This window comes from Apodemus sylvaticus, chromosome 1 (genome assembly GCF_947179515.1).
Source record: "Apodemus sylvaticus chromosome 1, mApoSyl1.1, whole genome shotgun sequence".
In the NCBI taxonomy this organism is placed as follows: domain Eukaryota; kingdom Metazoa; phylum Chordata; class Mammalia; order Rodentia; family Muridae; genus Apodemus; species Apodemus sylvaticus.
This window is the reverse complement of record NC_067472.1, coordinates 173,208,998-173,227,350: the sequence shown is the minus strand read 5'-3', so window position 1 is coordinate 173,227,350 and position 18,353 is coordinate 173,208,998. Positions and strand designations below refer to the sequence as shown.

Genomic DNA, 18,353 nt, shown 5'->3' with positions numbered 1-18,353 from the left:
TCAAATCATGGTAAACAATAGGTAAACATACTGCTCTAGATGCAGGGATGGATTGTAATAACACCTCTACTTTATAATTTACCTTGGATTAAAGAAAAATGTAGGAGTAGAGAAGTTCAAATCTCAGAATATAAACAGGAGACTTTATTATTTTTACTGAAATTAAGTAGATAATTTGGAAGTGAGAAATGCAGCAGGAGTACTAGCTTTTTGAAAGTGAGAAAAAAATTGGTCGTTTTGGGTTCAGACATCATATTTTTTCTGCAGATGAAAATATATCATAGAAGAAAATTCTGAGAAAAGTAGGTAGTAAGTAGAAAGAATAAAATCCAAAAGTTGTCTCTTGTTTGTGATAGCATGGTCCACTTATTTGTCCTGTGCATGACTAGCATGGACATTTTCAAGCATTCTTCCAATACATCTACCATTGCAACCTCTGACTTAGCATGATTTCTTCAGCCCATGTTGTTGTATGTTTAAAAGTTTCAAACTCTGTCAAAAGAGCCGAGTAAGGAAGTTGATACTTAAGCTCCTGCTGTCTTCTTGGCTGAAACCATGGTGCCTCTGGCTAGAGTATAAGATCCAAAACATATTTTTCAACTTGTTTTTAAGTAAAGCTCAGGGCCTCAGATGCAGAGCCTAAGGGAAGAAAAAGTTGTAAAACTATCATTGGCTGTGAAATAAGTACCCTTAAGAATTTATGGGTCATTAATATGACAGAGGCACTTATTAGCAGACAGAAGCATAAAATGTTCACAAACACATGAACTAAATATATACCTACTGGGGTATCATTGGATATGTAGCCATCAGTCTTATGGCTAGACAGATATATATGTTAATAAGATGTTCTGGATTTTTACTTTTGGGCTCCTGTATATTCCCAATTTTGTTTGTGCCTTCACTGACAATGAATGTTATGTAATAACAAGTGATTATTTTTACCATGATGGAGATGTGTCAATTGGTGCATTTTTTCCTCTTCATATTTTATACACAGGCAACAAAGTTCCTGATAAATATGTGCCATACAAATTCCAAGATGTTCACATACAGTAAGTACAATTATTCTTTCTAAGAGTTCAAAATTATTATGACTTAGTTAATATAAATATTAAAACTTCCTTTGGCTTTTTACAATCCTTGTGCATTCTCAAATCTCTTTAAGTATATTTTCTTGTCTACTTCTTTTCCTCTTTAAAAGGAAAAGTGATAATTTTGATGTTATTCATTTTGCTTTCACTGTTGTTATTCAATATCCATGACCTTTGTCATGGGTGTAACAACAGATAATTTGAATATTTGCAGTGTTATGATTTCAGAGTATGGATAAGTTAATCTACACATGACCTTGAACGTCTGGATTTTTTTGAAGTCCAGTTATATTCTTGAGGGAAGATATGATGTAACTGAGTAAAGAGACTCATGAGTGCCTAGAATGTTGCTAGAGTGATAAGTACTGACGATGTTACACCCAGATTCAGTAGATGACTGTCCCCATTAATATTTGCAAGGAATTTCTACTCTACACATATCTTGTCTATTTTTCTTTGTTTTTTCATTTAATTGTTTTGTTTTTTTTTTGTCCTCAACAATTTTTAATCTCAGACTGATTTTAAAACTTTATCTGCTTGCTATATATTTTTCTAGTGCTCTTCCCACTTTATATGTTTATGTGTGCTCCCAAAGTACTCTATCAGGGTGGATGGCCACTTAAGGGCATTTTTATGCTTTTCTGAAATTTGCATTTTTTTGAGACAGGGTTTCTTTGTATAGCCCTGGCTGTCCTGGAACTCACTCTGTAGAGCAGGCTGGCCTTGAACTCAGAAACCCACCTGCCTCTGCCTCCTGAGTGCTGGGATTACTGCAATATTAAGAAATAGTTTCAGAAAAGTCTGATTTCTTAGGAAAGCAAAAACAAAAATTAAACACTTTTTCTTTATAGAGGAGACAAAGTTTTCTTATCCAATGCATGTATCCTGAATAGCTATATATCTGTGGTAAAAGAGCATGAAGTAGAAAAAGTATAGCTTGTAAGTGTAGTTGAACATATGGGAAAATCAATAGGAAGAAAATGGATAAAAAAAGGAAGAAAGAAAGAAAGAAAGAAAACACAGTTATGAAAATGAATTATGCTCAGTGTGACATCGTTATGTTAGTGTTAAATCATAGGTAGGCTGTTAAGTTAAAAAAATTAAAGACCGTAGACAAAGAACTATGTTAAGAAGTAAAAACTCATGAGATATTTGGGGTCTTGACATATTTGGTTTGAGATTAATCTAGAAAAGATGGCAATAGATCCAAATGTCTACATGCCATAATTCATATCTCAATAAAGTAACTGATGGCAGACACAATTGCTTAAGAATCACATCTTAAATAACATCACAAATATGTTTTATATGCCTAGCGGGCTTGGCATAGTGGATGCTGGGGGGAGCTTCTTCTATTTCATTATAATTAAGGCCTCTCTTCCTCTCAATTTCCTCTCTTGTCTACTTTCAGCTGCCCAGGCACCAATGTACATTTGTATGTGGTCTTTTGTAGACCATGCAAGAACAAGCCCATTATGTGGAAAGAGTGTACTTTCATGTACATGGGCCATGAGTAGTTGGCTTTTCAATGATGAAAGGATGTATCCTATAACAATTATTCATTTTTATAGTCAACTTTTATATAGTCAACTAAAATCAGAGTAGATCATTCCTGGAAAAGAGTATTTCCAGTGTAAAATATTAACATTCTTGTCTTATACAATTCCCAGACATATTTTTCCACATACACTTTTATTTATATTATATTTTTCCAAGTAAAATAATAGAAAAAATGGAGCTGTTGCAAGTTTTCTAGGACATTGCCCTGGTGACTGAAAGTGATCTGAGATTGCTTTGTCCATTTAATCTTTCTGTGTATTAGCAGTGAAAATAGTTCTGCCTCTAAATATATCTTTATCCTGAGCACATTCCTCCACTCTTGCCTGTGGCCTTATAATTGAGATCTCCATTTCCATGAATGCAGCACTGTGATCTTTCCTTCATACATAGTCAGAATGGCCATTGAGTATTTTTAAAATTCTTTCCTGGAAGTCTGTCATGTACTGGGGCTGTATTCATTTATTTGAGAAGTACAACTGTGGTGTCTGCTTTATTGTATTCACTGATATCTTGTCATCTACACTTTATTCTTTAACTGGCAATGGGGTTGGGTTTGATAGTTCCCTTTTTCTCTGTTCAAGTCATAAAGAAGCTTTGGTATACAAAGGTAATTTCCAGCACAGTTGGAAACACAAATACAAACAGCCCTTCAAGTTTGTACCACTCTCTCTGATATAAGAGATTTTTGTCATGGTTTGATTAGGTGAGTGCTGATAGCAGTAATTGTCAGCACTGAGGATATTTTTTCTACCATTTTCTTAAAACTATCACTTGCAGAAATAATAGATTATAGAAATAAATGTAGAAAATATCTAGACGTTTGTAGGTAAATTTTCTTTTAAAGTAACAATTAAGAAATTATTCAATTGTATGATGTTTCAACTTCATCTACTGTAATTGAATAAGTAAATTATTCATGAAGTGCTCACTAGTTTTCTATGTAAGTCATCTGATGTGTTAAACACTTAGAAATAATACAAGAAATTTTCAGAATCCTGACCTTTTCTGCATGTTCTATTAGTATCTTTACTCTAATAAGAATTTTGTAAATAACCACTTAAACTAAGATTATTTTTGAACATTCATTAGCTTATACTTTTATTAAACTATTATTACCAATTTCATTACATTTTCATATTCTCTAATACATTTGTAGATTTTTTTTTTTAAATCTCATATTTCTTGATGTGCCGGATAGTTTTATGTCAACTTGGCACAAAGTAGAGTTATGGGAGAGAAGGAAGAATCAATTGAGGAATTGCTTCAATTATATCAGGTAACAGCTAGACCCATAGGGTATTTTCTTAATCATTATTTGATTTGGGAAGGCCTGGTCTGTTGTGGGTAGGGTACCACCTCTGCAAATGTGGTCCTGGGTTCCATAGAGAAACAGACTGAGCAAGCCACAGTGAGCAAACAAATTAACAGCATTTCTCCATGACTCCTGTGTGCAGGCTAATACCCTACTGGAATACCTGTCCTTATTTTCTCCAGAAATGTACAGCAGTGAAGAAGTGTATGCTAAATATGCTACAAAGTTTTGAATCAACTTAAGTCATGCTAAAGTCATCTGAAACAGGTGAACATGAGTTAGAAATTTTCTCCATTAGATTGAGTTGTGTGAAAACCTGTAGTGTTATTGTTCCACCCATTGTGGGTGAAGCCATTCTGAGGCTGGTAATCATGAATTCTATAAGGAAGCAGGCTGCAAAATACATTACGAGCAAGCCAGAATGTAGAACCCCTCTGTGTTCTTTGTATCATCTCCTGCCTCCACATTTTGGTCCTGTTTGATATTCTGTCTTGATGTCTTTCTGTGATAGTTTATGATGTGGAGATAGTCACCTTATAAAAGCTTTATTCCCCATCTTGTATTGGGTGTTGGGGGTGGGTGGAGGATATTTTATATATTATTTCACTGTTTTTAAATTTGAAACAGGGTTTCTCTAAGTCATAAAGTCCTAGAAATCCTAAAACTTACTATGTAGACCAGGCTCACCGAGATCTGTGTGCCTCTGCCCCCCAAGTGCTGGGAATGAAAGTGTGAACTCCCAATCCCAGTGAAACATCTTTGTTTTTCTCTCTCTCCCTCCTCCCTCCTCATCTCTCTTTTCTTTCTTTCATTCCTTGAAATATGGATTGCTTGTTTAGCCCTGTCTGTCCTATAATTCTCTATGTACACCTGGCTGATCATGAAATCAAAGGTGTACCTGATGTTGCCTTTTGGTCAGTGTTATTAATGGTCTTTACCATCAAACTTAGGTTCCCTGTTTTTTTCAAAACCTCTTTGTTTCCTTTATCAATTTACCTGTTTGTTTTCTAAACACACACACACACACACACACACACACACACACGCACACACAGACACACACACAGACACACACAGACACACAGACACACAGACACACACAGACACACACATACACACACAGACACACACAGACACACACAGACACACACACACACACACACACACACACACACACACACACACACACACACACACAAGAAAAAGGACAGCCAGAGATAGAGAGACGAAGAGCATGGATCTCAATGGGTAGTAATATGTGAAGAAAAAAGTGAGGAAAAGAAAATTAAATGTGGTGGTCATTATCAGAAAACAATGATATTTCACATGTTCATGAACATGTAGATACTTTAAATATATTAAAATGAACGTTTAAACAATCTATATAATCAAGATTTGAAACTTGCTGAATAAAAAACTTATCAAGTAAAATTGTGTTGCATTTAAATAGTTTTAATTATCATATATGAATGCTGCATATTTATAACATTGTTTTCTCAAAATATGAATCTAAAATAAATCTTGGGAATAAAGACCGTATCTCTGTGCAGCGTCATCATAAAATATGTAGTGGTGATTGCAGTCAATAATGTGTTTGTAAGCCTTTGCTTACTTTCATCTATGACTCTATCAAAATGATACATATCATATTCACATATGTATGCATTTAAATCTATACAGTCAATTAACAAAAGTATATATTTTTCTTGTTTTTCATAATTCTGTCAAAATATCCCCCCATTAGGGATACTTTTTACATTTAATTTTTGCCATGAAATTTAATTATTTAGTAGTTTCACACAAAGTATTTTGACCACATTTACTCATACCTCCCCATGTCCTCATATCCTCTCTTTGAACCTTATCCTCTTCACAAACTCATTCCTTTTATTTTTTCCAATCAAGTACAGTTTCTGTTCTATAAGTACTATTGATGCTGGAACCTTCCTAAGGATCACAACAGTGATAAAATTGACTACCTCTCACCCAGTAATTATCTAATCTCAACCAGATCTTGTCTCAGAGTGACATTTCATGCCTATACCGCCCCCCACCCCGTGTTGCTATTTTGTCTAGTTTGAGCACACATGACCTTGTACATGCTTTCATAATCAATCTGAATTCAAATGTGAAGCTCTTGTGGACTGAAAATATTGTTTCCTTGAGGTTATCCACAGCCTCTGTTCTTCACAATCTTCTCACTTCCTCTCTACCATAACTGCTCAGCCATGTGGGGAGGTGTATGATACCTACCCCACATTTATGGATTAGCAGTACAAAGTCTATTATTGTCTGTACTATGATCAGTCATTGGTGTATATATTATTTGTCATTTACTCTAAAAAGTATCTTTAAGGAGGGTTGATAGATGCACTAATCCATGGGTACACCAATAAGTCATTTATGGTTGATTTTGTACATTGCCATATTAAGACTATTACATTATCCCTGTGGTTTTATTACTTACATTATCACACAGTCTTGCCATTTTTATAGTGCAATAAATCTTTTCTTTTCTATGGAGTGAATCTTATATTAAATCAGATAAAGTTGGGGCCCACATGTAACATGTATGTCCATTTTAGTGCTGGATGGAATAGCAGGTAAACCCAGTCATTACTTTGGTTCACAGCTTAGTGAGAATGATGATTATTTTATTTTCCTCAGTAGCATGCATAGTATCTTACAGCACTATGAAATCTAGCCAGGAGAAATAAAGAAGATGAGTAACTGTGATTTCTCCATGTTTTGTGATTCAAGAATGTAGAGTTCTCAGCAATGGAGTTTTTCCATCAAGTGGTACAGGATCCAATCTTGTGTCTTCCTGATATACAGACTAGATAAAAAGTATGAAAGATGTATAATATTTGACTTTTTAATGTGACTCAGAATGGCTATTCTAATTGTATTAAAATATCCTGAGATGTACTGACCTATGGCTAATTTCAGTTTCTAGTGTCTTTTATTTGATAATTCTCTTTTTAATTGTTATTCTTTATTCCTATTTTACAGTCCAGTCCTCATCCCCCTCCTGGTCTGCCCTGCCCACTCCCTATCTTCTACCTTCTCCACCCACCCCCATTTTTAAGAATATGTCCCTACCCCTAACCCCACCTCACCAGACCTCCCTACTCCCTAGGGCCTCAGGTCTCTCAATGGTTAGGTGTATCTTCTCTCACTGAGGCCAGACCAGGTAGTCATCTGCTGTATATTTACTGAGAGCCTCATATCAGAGGGTGTGTTGTAACTGGTTGGTGCATCAGTGTCTGAGACATCTCGGGGTCCAAGTCTGTTGAGACTGCCGGTCTTCCCATGGGGGTACCCAACTCCTCAGCTTCGTCCATAACACATTTTTACTTTAATATTTTTTATAGCTACTCTTTGCACTCTTATTTTAGCCTTTGTAGTCTCTCCTGCTCTTTATGAGTTCTGTGATTGCCATGATTTCATTCTAATAAGTACAAGTGAATCTTCACATATTTGTTTTAAATTATGATGTACACAAAGTCTTTTGTTTTATTTTGTGTCATGCTATTTTAAAAATCCACTTGGTTTAAAAGAAATACACCTCATGGTATGCAACCTATAAATTTCAGCCAGGTTCCCAGAAAAGGAGTATAGAGGAGGGTGGAACACAGACACTATTCTTTGAACTGTCATGCATGTCAGCTATGTGGCATACCAATAGTGACATGAATGGAAAAATGAAGTTTTAGGAAATGAGCAGTGAAGTACAGAGTATCAGAGATGTGAACACTCATTGGAGCAAAAAAGAAAAGGATAAAATAAAAAATTAAAGCAATATGTGACCAAAATGACAGAATTCTACAGAAAACTGCTGCATCTAAAGATACCCTGTTTATTTTCTTTTCAAATATGTTTAGTGGAGAAATATTCTACCTCTCTATATATTGAAACCATAAGGATGCTTTACTATAGAAACCCTGAAAATATCTTATGAAATAGTTTTATATTCAAATGAAGAACAATTTACTACATATAATCTTAAGGAAACTGCTTTGGGAACAGCAATAGTTGATACTAAAATGCAATGCTCTTTCATTGTGTTTGTGTCTTTGGCAACATTAAAAGACTATTTTTTCTCTTATATCATTATTGTTATTAGACAAATCAACAGTTACCTAACAAGGTACACTGCTCTAGGTTCAAGTTAGGGACCTGAGTTCAGACATTTCAAAGATCATGAATTACCCTTGTTTTGTAACAATTGTATGGATGGTAGAATAAGGAGATGTGACCTAGAGTTTAAGGCTTATGTGCTAAAAACAATATGGGAACTTTGAAGTCAGTTGGCATGTTATTTTTTGTTCTCTGCAGCACTGGGGTGGGTGATTGGATCAAAACATATAGTTCTTTCGTAATTGTAGAGACTGAAATGGCAAGATGGAAACATCAAGATTTCTAATGTTTCTCACAACCTAATTACTTATTCATGGGCAGTTTCCTTTTTTAATTTTTCCATACATGAAAGACAAGTAAGGCAATATGATTGTAAATTAGAGTCGCAGAGACTATAACTGATAACTGTAAGATATTACTAACCTCACCTGCTTAAAATGTCCATTCTACTACCATTCATTCATTCATGAGAAAATACTATAAAAATGACATCATAGAGTCATTGGCATTTACATTTTGAAACCACTTCACTAACTTGTTATGTGGTCTATGACTTCCTCCCGTGTGCTTTTGTGAAATCTGTGCAGATACAAATTGAAGAACTATGAGTTTGTTCTGGCTCTTATGTTTGCCATTGAGGAGATCAACAGAAACCCTCATCTTCTACCCAATACAACTGTTGGATATGATATCTATAATATTCCATATACTGAAAAGAATATTCTTTATAGTGCCTTTCTTTGGCGTACTGGGATAATCAATCCCCTTCCTAATTGTGACTGTGGACACAAGAGAAAGTCACCTGCCGTACTCACAGGACCATCATGGTCAGTATCTGCCCATTTGGGATCACTGCTCCAACTTTACAAAATACCTCAGGTGAGGAATGGGAAGTGGGTACTAGGAGACAGGCATCCTTTGTTGACATACAGGTATCTGTAAATTTAAAATAGGGGCACCAGTGTTAGTTACCTCTCAAAGAAAAGTATGGAGATATTTATATTAGATTCCACATTTACATTACTTAAAATAGAATGTAAGGTGGGTAAGATGAGCTACATTATTGGAACTGGAGACTTGTCAGCAATTATTGTAGAAAAAATGCAATGGGTTTAGAGGATACGTCCTTCTTCATCTTGACTGTTTCCATCACTTTTCTGCTGGGATTGTGTCTGATGCCACTGTATTTCGTTAACTCTTCAGGTCACTTTTGGGCCTTTTGATTCTATCTTGAATGATCGAGGTCAGTTTAATTCTCTCTATCAGATGGCCCCCAAAGACACATCCCTATCACTTGCCATAGTCTTTTTGATGCTTCATTTCAGCTGGTCATGGGTTGGTCTGATCCTCCCAGATGACCACAGAGGGACTCAAATTCTATCAGACTTGAGAAAAAATATGGAGAGCCATGGCATCTGCATAGCCTTTTTGAAAATGATCTCTGGCACATGGAATGCATTTTCCAACGCATTATGGAAACATATGGAGAATATTGAGGACTCATCAGCAAATGTGATAATTATTTATGGAGATATTATTTCTGTACAAGGTTTAATGCGACATATTGCACAGCTGTTAGTGACATGGAAAGTCTGGGTCTTGAACTCTTCGTGGGATGATGATAGACATTCTGATTATTTTATGGTTGAGTCATTTCATGGGAGTCTCATTTTTTCACACCACCATGAAAAGGTGGTTGAGTTTATGAATTTTGTTCAAACAGTTAATCCCTACAAATATCCAGAGGACAATTATCTTCCTAAGTTTTGGTTTTTGTTTTTCAAGTGCTCATTTTCTAAGTTTGATTGTCAACTTTTGAAGAACTGCCAACCCAATGCTTCTTTAGATTTACTTCCCAGACATCTTTTTGACCCATCCATGAGTGAAGAAGGCTACAATATATACAATGCTGTGTATGCTGTGGCCTATAGTCTCCATGAGATGAGTCTTCAACAAATACAGACCCAACCATATGCCGTTGGAGAAGAGATGGTATTCTCCCCCTGGCAGGTAATATCCCTTCCTGTGTTTCATTATTTTTTCTTTTATATTAGATATTTGCTTTATTTACATTTCAAATGGTATCCCCTTTCCTTCTTAACCTTCCAAAAATCCCCTATCTTGTCTATCCTCCCCTGATCACCATTTCTCCATAATTTCCTGACTTCCATTCCCCTATTCTGGGGAATCGAGTCTTCACAGCACAAATGGCCTCTCTTCTCATTGATCTATTAAATAGTCATCTTTTGCTATATATTTAGCTGGAGCCATGGGTTCTTCCTTGTGTACTTTTTGATTGGTGGTTTAGTGTCTGGGATCTCTGGGGTACTCGTTGGTACACATTATTGTTCCTCCTGCAGGGCTGCAAACCTCTTCCGCTCCTTGGGTGCTTTCTCTAGCTGCTCCATTGGGGAGCCTATGATCATTCTTTGGGTTATTGGTATTTTGATATACTTTCCAATAAGGATCAACATATCCACACTTTGGTTTTCCTTCTTTTTGAGCTTCATGTGTTCTGTGAGTTGTGTCTTTGGTATTCTGACTTTTTTTTTTTTAACTACAATCCACTTATCAGCCAGCAAGTGCATACCATGTGTGTTCTTTTGTTATTGGGTTACCTCACTCAGGATGATATTTTCTAGCTTCATCCATTTGCCTAAGAATTTCATGAATTCTTTGTCTTTAATAGCTGTGTAGTACTCCATTGTGCAAATGAACCACATTTTCTTTTTCTGTTCTTATGTTGAGGTACATCTTGTTTTTTTCCAGCTTCTGGCTATTATAAATAAGGCTGCTATGAACATAGTGGAGGATGTGTACTCATTACATTTTGGAGCATTTTCTGGGTATATGCTCAGGAGGGGTATAGCTGGGTCCTCAGGTAGTGCTATGTCGAATTTTTTGATGAACTGCCAAACTGATTTCCGGAGTGGTTTAACAGCTTGCAATCCCACCAGCAGTGGAGGAGCGTTCCTCTTTCTCCACATCCTCTCCATTATTTTCTGCCTCCTGTGTTTTTGATCTTGGCGATTCTGACTTGTGTGAGGTGGAATCTCAAGGCTGTTTTGATTTGCATTTCCTTGATGATTAAGCATGTTGAACTTATTTTTAGGTGTTTCTCAACTGTCTGGTATTCTTCAGTTGAGAATTCTTAGTTTAGCTCTATATCCCATTTTTAAATAAGGTTATTTGTTTTGGTGGAATCTTAACTTCTTGTGTTCTTTGTATATATTTGATAGTAGTCCTCTATAGAATACAGGATTGGTAAAGATCTTTTTCCAATCTGTTGCTTGCTGTTTTGTTCTATTGACATTTTCCTTTGCCTTACAGAAGCCTTGCAATTTTTTGAGGTTCCATTTGTCAATTCTTGATCTTAGAGCATAAGCTTTTGTTCTATTTAGGAAAATTTCCCCTGTGCCCACATACTCCAGATTCTTCCTCACTTTCTCTTTTATTAGATTCAGTGTATCTGGTTTTATGTGGAAGTCCTTGATCCACTTGGACTTGAGCCACCAAAGAACTTCTAAACATGACAAACAACTTCAGCAAAGTGGCTATATATAAAGTTAACTCAAACAAATAAGTATCCTTCCTATATTCAAAGGATAAAGAAGTGAGAAAAAATTATGGAAATGACACTTTTCACAATATCCACAAATAACCTAAGATACCTTGGTGTGAGTCTAACCAAGTAGGTGAAAGCTCTGTATGACAAGAACTTCAAGTCTCTGAAGAAAGAAATTGAAAAGTTCTCAGAAGATGGAAAGATCTTCTATGCACATGGATTGGCAGGGTTAATATAGTAAAAATGGCCATCTTACCTAAAGCAATCTGCAGATTCAATGCAATCCCCATGAAAATTCCAACTCAATTTTCATAGAGCAAGAAAGAGCAATTTCCAAATTTATCCAGAATAACAAAAACCCCAGCATTGTCAAAATTATCCTCAACAATTAAAGAACTTCTGGCAGAATCCCCATCCCTGACCCCAAGCTATACTACAGAGAAATAGTTATAAAAACTGCATGGTATTGTTACAGTGTCAGGCAGGTAGATGAATGGAATAGAATTGAAGACTCAGAAATGAACCTTCACACATATGGTCACTTGATCTTTGACAAAGGAGTTAAAACCATCCAGTGGGAAAAAAAGACAGCATTTTCAACAAATGGTAGTGGGTCAACTGGCAGTCAATATGTTGAAGGATGCAAATTGATCGATTTTTATCTCCCTGTGTTTTATAATGTCAGCAATTTGGCATTATTATTATTATTATTATTATTAATTATTGAATATCATATTCATTTTCATTGCCAATGGTAAAACCTTTTCTGATATCCCCCCTCCCCTAAGACTCCCAGCCCCTTCCCTTACTCCTTCCCTCTGCTTCCACGTATATGCTCCTCTACCCAACACACTCCCAGCCCCACTTGTGTTTCTCTTTGCTGGGGCCTCTGTTGAGCCTTTACCTGACCAAAGACCATACCTCCCACTGATGCCCAAAAAGACCTTCCTCTGTCACATTTTTGGCTGGAACCATGTGTGCCCCTTGGTTGATGGTTCAGTCCTTGGGAGTCTTGTGGCATCTGGGTGGCCAAAATCATTGTTCTTCCCATGGGGCTATAAACCCCTTCAGCTCCTCTGGACTATCATCCAGCTCCTCCATTGGGGACCCCATTGACATTTTTATTATTTCTTAAGGCATTAAATTGAGTACCATATGTTTTAGGCTATGTTGTCAGTAAGGGAGGGAGAGAATATTGCTTCTCCCTCTGCTGGCCACTGTTAAATACGGTGTAAGTGTTCTTTATAAATGGAGTGCCAGGAACAAGATAAAAAGCTTAAGTTAGTATTGAATTCATGTAACACATCTCAAAGTTTTTTTTCTTAATATCTTCAATGTAAAAAGTTGAGATTTTCTGTATATATTTCTCAGAGAAGAGGATGGAGCAGTATATTGTTAAGAGATAAAATGATCTTGAGTGTCTTGGATTATCTTGGGCACAAACCCTGCAGCCAATCCCAAAACACCGAGAGGAAGTGATACTTCTAGGTGTTCGAACGTGCCCAGGATCATAGAATCAGAGATGAGGAGGATATAACATCTGTCATTACACCACCACACATAACTGGGACCAGTGGAATCCAGAGACACAGGAACCCCACTCAGCCAGTGGCATGGGTACCTTTCCTGTCTGGACTGGTTTACTCTCCTAAGTTTACTGGCACAAACTCTGCAGCCAGTCCCTTAACATCCAGAGGAACCTCCATTCCTAGGCATTCAAACACACCCTGGAGTATCAGATCACAGGATCACAAAACCCCAGGAGCTTGGTCACACTGGGGTGTCAGAGCCCCAGAGGCAGGTTGATGCCCAGGAACTCTGACACTACCAGGACCTCAGAATCACAGGATACTGGAATCACAGAACCACAGAGACAGCTGGTCTCGGAGGAGTTCTGACACAAACAGGATCATAGGAAGGAAAAATATACTGAGGACAGGTAGCACCTGAGATAATCAGAAGGCAGGAGGCACGTGTAAGAATCTAAGCAACAGAAACCAAGGTAACAACATCATCAGAACCCAATTCTTCCAACATAGCAAGTCCTGGATATACCATCACACAGGAAAAGCAAGATTCAGATCTAAAATCACTTCTCATGATGGTGACTGACTTTAAGAAGGACATAAGTAACTCCCTTAAAGAAATACAAGATAACAAGTATAAACAAGTTTAGAAGCCCTTAGAGAAGAAACACAAAATCCTTTAAAAATTATAGAAAAACACAACAAAACAGGCAAAGGAAATGAACAAAACCATCCAAGATCTAAAAATGGAAATACAGACAGTAAAGTAATCACAAAGCGGAACAACCCTGGAGTTAGAAAACCTAGGAAAGAGATCAGGAGTCATATATGTAAACATCACCAACAGAATACAAGAGATAAAAGGGAGAATTTCAGGTGCAGAAGATATCATAGAAAACATTGATACAACCATCAAAGAAAATTCAAAAGGCAAAAAAACCCTTCTAATCCAAAACATCCAGGTAATATAGGACACAATGAGAAGACCAAACCTTAGGATAATATGTATAGAAGAGGGTGAAAATTTCCTACTTAAAAGGCCAGTAAATACTTTCAACAAAATTATAGAAGATAATTTTTTTATTTTATCTTCTAAAAGATAAATAGAAATTTATCTTCTAAAAGAAAGATAAATTTTTCTTTCCCTAACCTAAAGAAAGAGATGCCCATGAACATACAAGAAGTTTCCAGAACTCCACATAGACTGGACCAGAATAGAAAGTTCTCCCGACATATAACAGTCAAAATGCCAAATGCACTAGACAAAGAAAGAATACAAAATGCAGAAAGGGAAATGTCAAGTAACATATAAAGGCAGAACTATGAGAATTCCACCAAACTTCTCACCACAAACTATGAAAGCTACAAGATCCTGGACAGATGACCTACAGGCCCCATGAGAACGTAAATGCCAGCCCAGGCTACTATACCCAGCAAAACTCTCAATTACTATAGATTGAGAAAACAAGATATTCCATGACAAAACCAAATTTACAAAATATCATTCCACAAATCCAGCTTTACAAAGGATGTTAGATGGAAAAAATGCCAACACAAGGAGGAAAACTACACCTTAATAAAAGAAAGAAGGAAATCTTTCAACAACCCTAAAAAAGATAGCCATGCCAATGTAATTCCAACTCTAATAACAAAAATATCAGAAAGTATCAATCACTTTTTCTTAATATTTCTTAACATCAATGGACTAAATCTCCCAGTAAAAGATATAGACTAACAGACTGGATACCTAACAGAACATAGCATTTTGCTTCATACAGGAAATGCACCATAGTTATAAAGACAGACACTACCTCAGCATGAAAAATACAGTAAAATCCCAAGACCAGATGGATTTTAGTGGAGAATTCTATCAGACCTTCAAAGAAGACCTAAAACCAATGCTCTTCAAACTATTCCAGAAAATAGAAACAGAAGGAACAGTACACAAATCATTCTATGATGCCACAATTAAACTTATACCTAAACCTTACAATGACCAAACAATGAAATAGATCTTCAGACCAATTTAATTTATGAACACTGATGCAAAAATACTCAATAAAATTCTTACCAAAGGAATCAAAAAGCACATAAAAATGAGCATTCACCATGTTCAAGTAGGCTTCATTCTAGGAATGTAGGGATGCTTCAATATAGGGAAATCCCTGAACATAATTCCTTACATAAAAACTCAAAGAAAAAAACGACATGATCATTTAATTTTATGCTGAAAAGGCATTTGAGAAAATTCAGCATCCATTCATGTTCAAAGTCTTGGAAAGATCAGGAATTCAAAGCCTATACCGAAAATAGTAAAAGTAATATTCAGAAAATCAGTAGCTAACATCAAACTAAATATAGAGAAACTTGAAGCAATCTCACTAAAATCAGGAATTAGACAAGGCTGTCCACTCTCTTCCTATCTGTTCAATATAGTATTTGAAGTTCTAGTTAGAGCACTTACACAACAAAAGGAGGCCAAAGGGATACAAATTGGAAAGGAAGAAGTCAAAATATCACTATTTGCAGATGATATGATTGTGTACTTAAGTGACCCTAAAAATTCCACACAGAGAACTCCTTCATCTGATAAACAACTTCAGCAAAGTAACCAGTTATTAAATTAACTCAAATAAGTAGCCTTCCTCTACTCAATAAATAAATAAATAGGTTGAGAAAGAAATTAGGGAAATGACACCGTTCATAGCAGTCACAAATAATATTATATACCTTGGTGCGACTCTATCCACACAAATGGAAGATCTGTATGACAAGAACTTCAAGTCTCTGAAGAAAGAATTTGAGAAGATAGGAAGATATTCTATGCTCATGCATGGACAGGATGAGTGTAATAAAAATAACTATCTTGCCAAAAGCAATCTATAGATTCTATGCAATTTCCATCAAAATTCCAACTCAATTCTTCATAGAATTAGAAAGAGAAATTTATAAATTCATTTAGAATAACAAAATACCCTAGATAGCAAAAAATATTTTCAAGTATAAAAGAACTTCAGGCAGAATCAACATTCCTGATAACAAGCTGTATTACAGAGCAATAGTGATAAAAGCTGTATGGTATTTGTGAGGCAGGAAGATAAATGGAATAGAATTGAAGACCTAAAAATGAGCCTACACATCTCTGTTTACTTAATCTTCATAGACAGAGATAAAACCATCCAGTGGGAAAAAAGACTGAGTAATATATGTTGCTGTTTTAACTGGTGGTCGGCATGTGGAAAAATGGAATTCAACACATTATCTCCCTACACAAAGCTCACGTCCAAGTGAATCAAGTACCTACACATAAACCCAGATACACTGAAACTTATAGAGGAGAAAGTGTAGAGGAGCCTCGAACACATGGGTACAGGGGAAAATTTCCTGAACAGAACACTTATGCTTATGTTCTAAGATCAAGAATTGACAAATGGGACCTCATAAAATTGCAAATCTTCTATAAGGCAAAGGATACTGCAATAGGGAAAAATGGCAATCAACAGATTGGGAAAGATCTTTACCAATTCTATATTCTATAGAGGGCTAATATTCAATATATACAAGGAACTCAAGAAGGTAGATTCCAGAGAATCACATAACCCTATTAAAAATGGGGTACCTAGCTGTACAAAGTATTTTCAACTGAAGAATATGGAATGTCCAAGAAGCATGTAAAGAGATGTTCAACATCCTAAGTTATAAGGAAAATGTAAATCAAAACAACCCTGAGATTCTACTTCACACCAGTCTAAATGTCTAAAATCAAAAACTCAGGTGACTGCAGATGCTGGCAAGAATGTGGAGAAAGAGGAACACTCTTTTATTACTGGTCTGACTACAAGCTTGTACAACTATTCTGGAGATCAGTTTGTTAGTTCCTTAGAAAATTGGACATAGTACTCTCTGAGGACCCACTCCTGGCCATGTAACCAGAAGATGCTCCAATGTGTTATAAGGACACATGCTCCACTATGTTCAGAGAAGCCTTATTTATAATAGCCAGAAGCTTGAAAGAACCCAAATATCCTTCAACAGAGGAATGAATACAGAAAATATGGCATATTTACATAATAGAGTACTAATCAGTATTAAAAATGAAGAATTAATAAAATTCTTACACAAATTGATGGACCTAGAGAATATCATCCTGAATGAGGTAACCCAATCACAAAATGACACACATAGTCTGCACTCCCTGATAAGTGGGTATCAGCACAAAACTTGGAATAACAAAGATACTGTTCACAGAACACATGAAGCACACTATGAAGGAAGACCAAAGTATGAGTGCTTCAGTTCTTCTGAGAAGGTGAACAAAATACTCATAGGAGTATATATGGAAATTAAGTGTAGCACAAAAAAATAGAAAAGGCCATCCAGCAACTGTACCCCATGGAGATTCATCTCATATACACGGACCAAAACCAGGCACTATTGTGTATTCCAAAAAATGCTTGCTGAAAGAAGCCTGATATATCTGTCTCCCGAGACTCCCTGCCAGAACCTTACAAATTCCGAGGCAGATTCTGGCAGTCAACCATTAGACTGAGCACTGAGTCCCCAATGAGCTAGTTAGAGAAAGGACTGAAGAGGTTTGCAACCTCATAGGAAGAACAATAATATCAAGCGACCAGAACCCTTCCACAGCAGAGTCCCCTGGCACTAAGCCATCAACCAAGGAGTACACATGGCTCCAGCTGCATATGTACAGAATGAGGCTTTTGGAATTTAATGTACTTTAATTCAAGAAATTTTCATTTACTCAGCATCTTTGATGCCTCCTTTATTGGTGATTCTTACCATGAGTTCTTAAAAGAATTGAGAGCCAGGGGTCAACACTGAGGGATGTTGGGGTTCCTCAGGTGGACAAAATGTATTAGTAAGAGAGGAGACCCAGGCATGGTTGTAAGGGGAATCACAAAACTCTGTCTTACCTGCCGTCAAGTTGGTCCTTCATTTATACATGTTGCACACAAAAAAAAGACAGTCTAATGATTATCCAAGAAATACAGATTATATAATTTTGACTCCAGACACGTTTTTATTTTTCATTACATCTTTGAGGTTAGAAGCTCAATCAAAAAATTAGAAAGTACAAATAGAACAGATTTTATTTTATTATCTACCCTACAACTCCAATGCAAAGAATTTAAGGA

The 18,353-nt window shown here is 36.2% G+C and overlaps 1 protein-coding gene across 1 annotated transcript in view; it reads left to right on the top strand.

Moving 5' to 3' along the window:
- The first annotated feature begins 846 nt into the window (after positions 1-846).
- Positions 847-18,353, top strand: part of LOC127670548 (vomeronasal type-2 receptor 116-like) — a 40,710-nt gene continuing 23,203 nt past the window's right edge. The window contains exons 1-3 of the mRNA XM_052165062.1: positions 847-1,055; positions 8,694-8,985; positions 9,310-10,116. Coding sequence (XP_052021022.1) covers positions 847-1,055; positions 8,694-8,985; positions 9,310-10,116 — 1,308 coding nt within the window. The remainder of the gene's footprint in view (positions 1,056-8,693; positions 8,986-9,309; positions 10,117-18,353) is intronic.